Below are 11776 nucleotides of genomic sequence, written 5' to 3' on the forward strand. Positions count from 1 at the left end.
GCAAGTATGAAGTCACTTCTTTTTCTAGTTTTGGTCCCTTTCTGATTGTTCTGTATGAACGTTAATTGTACAAAGAATCAGACATAGATTAAAGAGATTTGTCCATACGGTTATAAAACATGTTCTCGCGTTGTGAATAAGGGTTTGAAATTAAGCCTAGAGACCTTAGGCTACATTTCCCGAGGATCATTAATTCCCTCTGCTCACGTTCAAGTAAAAGTAGGCTAAATAATATCACATTTTATTTATTTTGCGCTTTACATGGTAGCCTACTTGAAAAACACTTCACGGTAAAACCAGCACATTTACCACATAAAAACAGATACAGAAATAAATCCAACACATGAAACCAGCGTATGTAAAGCAATTAAAACACAGTGTAGCCTACAACTTTGTAAAAATGTGGAGTGACTAGTCGGCTAAGTACATATTTTTACATCCTTACACATTCAGTCAGTCCGCTATAGTCTGTTGGGCGTTTTCTTTCCTTTTGATAACAGCTTTATTTCTCTTTCTGCATATTATTCTTCACCTCCTCTACTTTCCACTAGAAGCTGCTGCTCATTGGGTGAAATGAATGGCGCATGCGTCTTCTCCATTTCTGCATCAGTAAATCTGTGATCAATCTATCTGTCTATTTAAGAAAGCTGCAAACGTGCTCTTATCCCAGCTATCTACACCTGGCTGGACATAGCTCCAATAGTTCATCCTGGCTCGACAAACGTGCAACCGATAAAGCCGCAATGAGCAGATCACACTAAGTCAAGCTGCGCTTTTTCACTTATCCTGGATATCTTTATTCTACTTTCATGCAAGAGGCCCCTGGTGTCTTAGACTCAAGGGGATAAGCCTCTCCTCTCTAAGCGTAGCTCCCATGGCGCCATTTTAAAGATGAACTGAACTGGAATTTGAGTAATGGTGATAAAACAGTTGTATGTTATTTCTTCTTATTGGTACAATTACTAAAATGGGTGAATTTGTCAAAAGGGATAAAATGGTAAGTTGAAAGTGTTGTTGTTACACAGGCGCCGCCATTTTGGAATTCCACTATCTACTACGTCACTGGCATGGTAAGATACTCCATGGCTAACTATCACTAGCAGCACAGCCATAGCAACAGCATACAAAAAGTCTGGGGCTAGAGGACATGGCTGAGGAAACGGAAACCAAGACGTCTGGGGGGGGGGGGGGGGGGGGGGGGTCATACTGTAATGCTCCTGGCTGCAGTAATGAACTGTATATGGCTAAGGCAGCTGGGGTTATGACACATTTCCACAGGCTACCTTTGACAATGAAACCAGTCCTCAACTCATGTCTAGCTTCCTCAAAACTGGCTAGCGCTCCAACAGCCCCTGGATTTTGAGTCTGTAGCATTTTTTGGCGACAGACTATTTAGAGAGCTTTGCTTTTGATACAACAGCGTCACTGGTGAGGGTTAAGTCCAACAGACTGAAACCTGAGGCCTTCAGGCTCCAGTACAAGGCAGACCGATAAACCACCGGCAAGTAACACCACAGATCCTACCTGCTGCAGACAGGGCTCTGAAACGCTCACGGCAGGCAGAGACAGCACACTGTCAGAGGACAGAGAGGCCTCTGTTTTCTTAAACGAACAGGACCTTAAACGTGTTTTTTCTATTTTCTCTAAATTCAATTCAATTTTATTTATAGTATCAATTCATAATAAGAGTTATCTCAAGACACTATACAGATAAACCACACTTCAGAATTTACAAGGACCCAACAGTTCTAGTAGTTTCCTCCAGAGCAAGCAACAGTGCGACAGTGGCGAGGAAAAACTTCCTTTTAGGCAAAAACCTCGGTCAGAGCCAGGCTCTTGGTAGGCGGTGTCTGACGGGCCGGTTGGGGTTAGATTGAAGAGTGGCAATAACAAAAATAGAGGAATGCACATGGTATATAATTACTCTATAATGTGCTTGGATACAACAAATGAGAGTCCATGACCGTAGGCTGCGACCACACACACACACACACACACACACACACACACACACACCGGTCACTGTCTAGTAGCGCCTAGCCATCACCACAATAGTGAATCAGGGCTGTGCGAAATGTCTCTGAAGAGGGAACATTGTGCACCACTTACACGCAGGGCAAAAACTATTAGCACCAGCAACTAAGATGGTTAACGGTGTAGCCCTTTATTTGAAATTAGTATTTTTTTCTAATTTTTACACACAACTAAGTTATTACTAATTGTACAAAATAAGTTTGAAATTGTATTTTCCTTTTTTTAGTTTTTACTGAAAAATTTAAGATTTTCTTGGAAAGGACCCCTAGAAACGCCAGGAACACACCCCATGCTGAAGCGCCGTAAAGGGTAGATCCGTGCATAATCGCGCATCTGGCAGTTCGCTGTTGCAAGCACGCAGCTCTCCACATCGGTCACAAAGTAATTCTTCTCCACTCTACAAAACGTCCCTTTGTCTGTCTGTCTCTCTCTGTTGTCTCTCTGTGCCTGATCAGCTGTCTTGCTGCAGACCCAGCTGAGAAGTCAAGACAGCCGAAATCACCAATTCAATTCAATTCAATTTTCAATACAATTTTAATTTATTTTATTTATTTATTTATTTATTTAGTGTGAATGTGTGTGAGTGTTTATCTGATGAGCAGCTGGCATCTTGTACGGCAGCCTTGGCCACAGTGTATGATTGTGTGTGAATGATCAATGGTTCCTGTGTGATGTAAAAGCGCTTTGAGTAGTTGTTAAGACTAGAAAATGGCTAAATAAATACAGCACATTTACATTAAATAACATGGGCGCTGAAATGGCAGTAGCTCCGCATTGCAGCAACAGTGGGGCTCAAAAGTTTGGGCAACCCAGGTAAAAATTTGTATTAATGTGCATAAAGAAGCCAAAAAACAAAGGAAAAATCTCCAAAAGCTTAAAAAAAAAGAAGTTGTCTTGTTGAATCTTGTAATTCTTATTTGAGGTATCTTCGCCCATTCTTCCTTCCAAAAGTCTTCCAGTTCTCTAAGATTTCTGGGTTGTCTGTCACGCACTGCTCCTTTTAAGGTCTATCCATAGATTTTCAATTATGTTGAGGTCAAGAGATTGTGAAGGCCATGGCAAAACCTTCAGTTTACGCCTCTTTATGTAATCCACCTTGGATTTTGAGTTTTGATTTGTGTTTAGGATCTTTATCCATTTGTAAAATCCATCCTCTCTTTAACTTCACCTTTTTCACAGATGGCATCAAGTTAGCGTTAGTTAGTTAATTGAATCCATTTTTCCTTCTGCCTGTGAAATGTTCCCTGTGCCTCTGGCTGCAACACAACCCCAAAGCATGATTGATCCCCCCCATGCTTAACAGTTGGACAGAGGTTCTTTTCATGAAATTCTTTGCCCTTTCTTTTCTTCTCCGTCTTCACCTTTTGTCATTCCGGCCAAAAAGTTATATTTTAACCTTATAGGTCCACAGGACTTGTTTCCACAATGCATCAGGCTTGTCTTCGGGTTCATTTGCAAACTTCAAACGCTGATTTCTGTGGTGGGGACATAGAAGAGGTTTTCTTCTGATGACTCTTCCATGAAGACCATATTTGTACGAGGATCTCTTTATAGTGGAATGGTGTACCACAACTCCAGTGTCTGCCAGGTCTTTCTGGATGGATCGTGCAGTCAAACGTGGGTTTGGACTTGCTTTTCTCACAATCCGGCGAGCTGTTCTGTCTGATATTTTTCTTTGTCTTCCAGATCTTGCTTTAACATCCACAGTTCCTGATGACTGCCATTTCTAAATTACAATCTGAACAGAGGATATTGGCATCTGAAAACACTTTGCTATCTTTTCATAGCTTTCTCCTGCTTTGTGAGCGTCAACTATTTTCAGTTTTCTAGACATCTGCTTAGAAGAACCCATGGTGCTGATTGTTGGGGCACAGTCAGATGAGTCTGGGCATTTAAAACCGTAAGATTTACATCACCTGGATTAGAAAATACCTTTTAATTTTTTTTCTTCTATGTAGATGCATTCCTCTACAAACGCACAGCAGTAGTCAAGAATGATTTATTATTTCCAAATAGAGCTATCTATGTCATATTTTAAAAATTACTTTTTTTTCTTCATATTGCAATATATATCGCAGGGGAAAAAGTATTGCAATGTAAGATTTTTCCAATATCGTGCAGGCCTACTGTTAGGTTTCAGCTTTCCAAAGGGGGCGGTGCATGCTATAAACTCTGCAGGCTGGCCAAACTTTCGCAGACGCCATTTTTTAGTTATTTAGTTATTTTGAAAGTGTAAATGATGAAAATTAAATCTAACTTTTTGTGACATATTATACGAATGTCTAATCGGTCATTTGATGGCTTTTGGAAATTTTTCCTTTGTTTCTTGGCTTCTTTATGCACATTAATAGACATTTTTACCTGGGGTGTCCAAACTTTCGAGCCCCACTGTATTTGTGGCATTTCAGCAAACGTTGCGTTTCTGGCGTAAACCCTCGCTAAATAGGCGCACCTAAGCCTTCCACATAATTAGATAAAACATTGTTTAAGTTCTGTTAAATATCTTTTTTCCATTTTAACACATTTTCTGTCCTTTTTTATGTTTGTTTCTCAGGTGGGTCTCAGGAAATCCGGCCGCTAGTTGTCAATCCAAAGGTTCCCCCTGAACAGCAGAAGTGGACCACAGAGCGCATTAAAGAGGAACCAGAGGAGATCTGGATCAGACGGGGGCTTCAGGGGCCGGCCGGGGCTGACATCCCAGAGTTCCACTTTCCTGCAGTGTCTGCCAAAAGTGAAGAAGATGAAGAGATACCTCACTCCTCCTTGCTTCATCACAGACAAACTGAGGAGGCCAGAGAGGCAGACCCCCCAGCTCAGCAGACAGAAGCCGGGGCCGCTGTGCACCACTGTGAGGCATCTGAAGCGGCCTTTGGCTTGGATGAAGCTGGTTTTTTGAAAGCGACAAGCGATGGCCAGTTTTTCCTTTCGCAGTGTTTTAAAACTGAGACTGAAGTCTTGGACAATGGCTGGAGGCACATTATTGACTCTCAGCCATTTTCTGACCCACTGGAAAACAACAAAGCCGGGTCTCCTACAAGCGCTCACAGTCAGAAGACATTCTATAAATGTCCGGCGTGTAGCAAGACATTTATGCACAACGCGGCTCTGCAGAGACACGTAACATGCCACACGGGGGAGAGGCCGTTTGACTGTGCTGAGTGTGGTAAGACATTCAGGCAAAAGGGAAGTTTGCACATACACATGAGAAAACACACAGGAGAGAAGCCTTTCTGTTGCCTAGTTTGCGGGAAGAACTTCACCCAGAGTGGAACGTTGGCTGCGCACATGAGAATTCATACCGGAGAGAAGCCTTTCAGCTGCTCTGTGTGTAAGAAAAGGTACAATGAAAGTGGGACACTGGTCCGACACATGAGGGTCCACACTGGAGAGAAACCGTTCCCTTGCTCACTGTGTGGTAAAAGGTTCAGTGAGAAAGGGAATTTAAATAAACACAGGAGAATCCACACGGGAGAGAAGCCGTTCGGTTGCACCGCGTGTGAGAAGAACTTCAGTTTGCTGTCACACCTCAAAAATCACAAATGTCCTGGTAAAAACAGTGGTGAAACTGTAGAGCAGGCTGAAATCATAGACTGTGAATTAAATTAATCACAATTAGATATTTTCCTGATATTGTACACCCCTATTTAGATTTTTTATTTTTTATTTTGTGGTGTTGTAGTTCTTTCTTTCACTATTCCAGAAATCATTCCATCTATTTTTGACAAATAAGACCAACATGCAACTTATGTTGTTGCTTTGTTTTTTCAGCTTCCGTGTTATTGGAGTCTCGTTGGGATTGTACCACAGACGTGAAACAGATTGTAATCTTCTGCTGTGGGGCATAGCAAGATTAGCGATACTTGGATTGATAAAAACTGATTGAAGGTTTAAGCCACATATTTGAAGCCTACTGCTTAAACTGGGCCCTTTTATAATGTGAATCAGGGAATTATTTCAGACGTTTCCACATAGATCTTAAATTTCATTCCTAATGGTCTTAAAAGAAAGTCTTAAATTTGACTTTGTGAAACCTAGACAACCTTGTCTCCTAGCCTTTATTCCCTCCTCACACGCAGCACGACTCCAATTGGTAAACCTTTGCTCTCGCTACCAAAATAACATTTCAACTAGGGCTGCTCAATATAAGGCTTTTTCCTCGTCATCGCGATATCAACTGCACACGGTGAAAGGCTGCAACGTTTCGGGAATGACACTCAGAAAATATCAGCAGAAAACTGCACTAAAATGTAACTGTTATTCTATTTTTAGTGGGGCCTTTTCCTATTCAATCGAACCCTGTCTGTGAATTATATTTTGAAATTTTTTATATTTATTAAAAGTGCTTGTTTTGAAGTAACAACTGAATGTGAGCTGAAGATCTTTGCCAGAACCCAACAGTTTTTAATTTCTATCATTATCCACAAGGGCTTGTAAAGTGTTTAGATGAGCTTGAAAAAATGGATACCGAGGAGGTGAAACGGAGGCTGGCCTCTGCTGATTTACGTTTTGGTCTATAGTCATGAATAAATGATAACAAATGTATAAGTGACTCATTCTTGACAAAAGGCAAAAGCGCTGTGTGCGTTGGCACATTTGAATAACATATAATGCTGTAAACGTGTTTGGGCTTTTATAAATCTGTTGTGTACTTGTCGGGATCGGACCTTGTCGGGCCTAACTCTTAAGACCCGATTTCAGCTCTACAACTGGCACATCCAGAAATTCTTCTGTGCAGGTGCGTTGGAAAATATCAACTTGGAACAAAAGAAAGAAATCCCACCTTCATCCAGAGTCTGCCTCCTAAACAAGAGAATAAGAAAGAGAAAAAGAACACACATAATGGAGACAAATTATAAATAGACATATTTTAAAATTGTGTGGAAAAGCATACAGTGTGAAATACTAAACCCATTAAATAATCAGTTTGGTACACAAGAAAGTGCACTAGAGGGTGCACATGCACTGTGCTACAACTGAACCTGAACCCAGCTTTTCTGAACAAGAAGATAATCTGCAATAAAAAAATAATAAATGTGAATTGATTTGAATAAAACTTAATGAATACAACAGAGACCCGTTGCTATAGCTCAATGTTTAGAGTCCTGTAGTGTGTTAACAAATCCATCCATTTTGATTGCTGAGAAGAAACCTTCCTACAATTAACAATAAGATGCCCTGCCTAAAAATATGATGTATGAATAAAGTTAGTGAAACATATGTCAATATTTGATGTGATTGCTCTTGAGGGCTGTTTGACTTCTCAACTTGTGTTGTGTTAGCTGCACCAGCGAAGTGACCAGCAGATGGCTCAGTGCAGAAAGCATCAGTGCTTCTCCTCTAATGGAAGGCTTTCGTTATCCGGTTAACCCGTGGTCGTCCTCCAGGGTCACCATTGGCCCGGTCTGTTTTCCTGTTGGTAAAGCCAAAACCCATCTACCTGTCCCCCCCATCTCACTTCCTATTGAGCCCCAATGTCTCAACTCGGGATTTCCCGAGAGTGGACGTTCTCCCCTATTAGACTTTCTTTGGTAAAGCATAAACAATAAGTTATCATTGACTATGTTTACATCCACACCAACATTCCACTATTATTTTGAATATGACAATATTCCAAGTTAGATGGGCCTACATGTCATGTAGCTCTCACCAACACGCTACCCTCTCCAGGGGCAGCATCGGGGGCAACTTGGGGTTTAGTGTCTTGCTCAAGGACACTTCGACATGGGACTGCAGGGCCAGGGATCGAACCAACAATCTTCCAATCAGCAGGCAACCGCTCTACCCCCGAGGAAGGACAGAATGTAAAGACACAAAACTGTGTAGGGTTATACCACTTCTTCCTGAATTACATGCATCTCGCATCTGTTCTAAAAACAATAATAACAATGAAATGGGAATACAGTCTGCATCTACATTGTAATTTGGCACCAGAAACGTGTCTGACGCAGCGCTGCTGCTGAAAAAAGTCACATGATTTGGATCACCCGTGCTGTTGTTGATCACATATGGGGAGAGAGTTACTTGTCAAAGTTCCCGGGAATATGAGGACCCAAGACCAGAGATAGGCAGGCAGGCAGGAGAATGTCGAAAACAAGGCTTTATCAACAAAAGAGTCCAAACCAATACATGTAAATGTAACTGTGCTGTATTTATATAGCGCTTTTCCAGTCTTAACAACTGCTCAAAGCGCTTTTACATCTACAGGAAACATTCACCATTCACACACATTCATACACTGTGGCCGGGGCTGCCGTACAAGGTGCCACCTGCTCATCAGATAAACATTCACACACATTCACACTCCGATGCGCAGCACCGGGGGCAACTCAGGGTTCAGTGTCTTGCCCAAGGACACTTCGACAATGACTGCAGGGGCGGGGATCGAACCACCAACCTTCCAATTGGCAGGCAACCACTCTACCACTGAGCCACAGCCGCCGCCGGGCCGCAGTCAGGGATCCAAAATGCAAAAACAAACAAAAGAAAAAAAAAAAAAAATTCAAAAAATCCAAAAACTAAAACCCCAAACCTCCAAAAGAGAACAGGAACCAGCGACAAACATACACCAAACTCACACAAAATAACACCGCAATGATCTGACAACAGACATGGGGAACTCCAAGACTAAATACAGAACGAGGCAGGCGACACAAAGGCTGGGAAACAGGTGAAGACATCGGACAATCACAAGGGCGGGAAAACTAAGGCAGGAAGTAACCTAAACAAGACGGCACAGAAAACAAGACTATCACAATAAAACAGGAAACAGAACATGTACAAGACACACAAAGGAGACAACAAGACAGAAACTACAACAAGAGAGCGACCAAGGACTAAGATATGAAACAAAACATGAAGGACGAAACAGAACATTTACAAGACAAGACCCAAAATAACACATCACAAGACAAGACAGAAAACCAGGCTGAGAAATTAATACAGGAAAACAGACTACCACAATAAGACTAAAACACCCAACCCATAGTATTACTGCACTCAAGCAGTAGTATACTTGATTCAATTACTGATTTGATAACAGCAAAGACAATGTCGGCAGTATTGACGGCAAAATAGGCTACAGAATATTTAGTTCTGTAATGACAGGTGCAATATTTGAAATATATAATTGTGAAAATTATTTATTAGTATTTTGTTAAAATTACCTTTATAGCTGCATTTATGTAAAAAACTACAGACTTTCAAACATCAAAATGTCATTCATCAAACGTATTCGGGATAAAATGACATAACCACCTTTTCCTATTCTGTTTTGTCTGAAAATGCTTCCAAGATGCTTGCGTGTCGCATGAAAAATAGGCGTCGGCTGTTGTGTTGTCTTTACTGGTTTTAAAGGCTGCATTACAGTGAAGTAATGGACTTTTCTGAACTTACCAGACTGTTCTTGCTATTCTGTTATTTATCTTTTCCCCACTTAGACTGACTGATTTATGTATCTAAAATCTAAGTGTGAAGATATTTTGTTAGAGCACCTAATGCAATCCCTAGAATATTGCTGCAATATTGATTTTGGGGTATTTGGTCAAGAATATTGTAATATCTGATTTTCTCCATATCGCCCGCCCTAGGTCTGGTGTTAGGTTGAATCAATCAAATAGAGTTCTCTCACTCCCTGCCTACGGACACTTTCTCCTCTATCATTAAAAAAAAATCTGTGAAGGGTATTTTACAGCATCAGTAGCTTGTCTCTTGTCTTTTTTATCTTCTTTATTTTGGATAACTTTTTCTTTTTCTCTCTTTGTTAATTCTTTATTTCCTCCCCTCATGTAATTGTTACTTTCTTCTGTCCCTTTCTTATGGACTATGTTTTGTTTGTTTTTATTTCCTATGTGCTACCTTTCAGTTAGTTAATTTCTACGGAAAATGTCAAACCCCTTGAGGGTTTTCTGGCTGCCCTTTGCATATGTCCTTTTGTTTTCTTTGCTTATGTCAATGTAGATACTGTTAAATAAATGAAAACAACATTATGATTCTTTGTTATACATTTTTTCTTTTTTTAATACTTTAAATTGTTTTTTATATTGTGTGTGTGTGTGTGTGTGTGTGTTTGTATATATATCTATATTCTCTCCCTGTCTGCAAGCTGGATCTCCTTGCTTCTCTCTCTTCTTTTCTTTTGTCTCTGCCTCTCCATGTTTGCCTCTGTTAGTGCTGGCTTTCCTGCTCAGGGAGGGGTTCAGACAATCCTCATGTCTTTATTGGCTCTTGCCTCCTCTCTCTCTCTGTCTCCGTCTATGTAATGAAAAGAAAGGGGGAATTGAGCAGCACTGTGACGTCACCCTCCTCCACCTATTAACTCATGTGCTCTCTCTGCCTCTCTCTCTCCTTGCCCTCATCTCCGCAGCTCGCTCTGTGACTGATGGTGGCTGGTCATGTGACGTTATAATACCCAGGGATTTTCTGCCAGGCATGCTCTGTATGCTCCATCTATTCAGTCCTATCTGCAGAGAGGTAGCCTATTATTGTCATGGAGGATCTATTGTTGGCTGATGGTTACAGTTACCAAGGCTCTGACTGAGGGCACACACTCATCTACACACACACACACACGTTGGAATACAGGTGCCTTTGAAAGAGAAGGCAGCAGGGACGTGGCAGCATTTGTACATGTAGCTGGTAAGTGACATCTAGTGCGTGTGTGTATGTGTGTTTGGGTTTGTGTGTGTGTGTGAATGTGTGCGTGTGAGTGTGTGTGTGTGTGTGTGTGTGAGTGTTAGGGTTGCTGTCGAGCTTATGTAATTCACCAGGGCTCCTATCTGCAATGTTTCTGTGTTGTGTCTGGACATTTCCACTGGCAGTGTATTCCTGTATAAATAGGAATTGTTGGTCCAGTGTGTGTGTGTGTGTTTGTATGTGTGTGCGCCACAAATAAATGATCACTACTTCACCCTCTGCTTTGATTGAACAGCCCTGCTTTCAGTCCCTGACTTTGCGCAACTAGTTTATCCTAAATCACTGTTGTTGCCATATTAGTTCTGGTTTTCCTCTCTCTTTTTTTCTGCTCTTTCCTCTCAGGCCCAGTATAACATCCATTAGTTTGGTTTTGTTATGTATACGTGTATGCATATATATATCTACGTGTGTGTCTGTTTGTAAGGTTACGAGTGTGTATAGAGGTTTACACCTATATGTAAAATATACATGTGCGTGTGTGTGTGTGCTTGTGTGTATGTGCATATGTGCGTGTGTATATGTATGCGTGCATACAGTATATGTGTATATTTATGGGGGAGGGGGCTTATGCCCCCCCACTTGCCACCTGAGCTGGTGGCTGGCAGCTTGCTGCTCAGTGTTGCCATGGCAACCGCAGTCTGGACCATTTGGGACACTTTACAGATAGAGTAGGTCTAGACCACACTCCAGAATTTACAAGGACCCAACACTTCTACTAGTTTCCTCCAGAGCAAGCAACAGTGCAACAGTGACGAGGAAAAACTTCCTTTTAGGCAGAAACCTCGTTCAGACCCAGGATCTTGGTAGGCGGTGTCTGACGACAGGTTGGGGTTATTGCCATCCATACAGACACACCCCTTTAGTTTTGGTTGGGCTTACCAGAGACATGCTCTTGAAAGATTAACAAGGGCCAATTCCGAGGGTTTATGTTATGCCACTGCTCGGGAAGAGTACTGGTAAAATATTGTGTTGTTGTCGGGTTCAAGTCTAGGGGACTGAGTTGCCACTAAGCCTCATTCAAGGTAAAGATGGAAAGATCCCCATGTTTGCA

At 41.6% G+C, this 11776-nt stretch overlaps 1 protein-coding gene and 1 long non-coding RNA gene across 3 annotated transcripts in view; both read left to right on the forward strand.

Annotated features, from left to right (window-relative positions):
* LOC117943181 (gastrula zinc finger protein XlCGF57.1-like) overlaps positions 1–5909 on the forward strand; it is a 7157-nt gene extending 1248 nt beyond the window's left edge. The window contains exon 2 of the mRNA XM_034869165.1: positions 4589–5909. Within this exon, the coding sequence (XP_034725056.1) occupies positions 4589–5640 (1052 nt within the window). The 3' untranslated portion in view covers positions 5641–5909. The remainder of the gene's footprint in view (positions 1–4588) is intronic.
* Positions 1–9172, forward strand: part of LOC117943204 — a 22964-nt gene extending 13792 nt beyond the window's left edge. Inside the window, exons 2-3 of one of the 2 annotated variants that reach the window (XR_004656317.1) lie at positions 6921–6926; positions 9042–9172. This is a non-coding gene — a long non-coding RNA (uncharacterized LOC117943204). The remainder of the gene's footprint in view (positions 1–6920; positions 6927–9041) is intronic. The other variant, XR_004656316.1, reaches the window with a different exon arrangement.
* Positions 9173–11776: the final 2604 nt, after the last annotated feature.

This window comes from Etheostoma cragini, chromosome 4 (assembly GCF_013103735.1).
Source record: "Etheostoma cragini isolate CJK2018 chromosome 4, CSU_Ecrag_1.0, whole genome shotgun sequence".
Taxonomy (NCBI): domain Eukaryota; kingdom Metazoa; phylum Chordata; class Actinopteri; order Perciformes; family Percidae; genus Etheostoma; species Etheostoma cragini.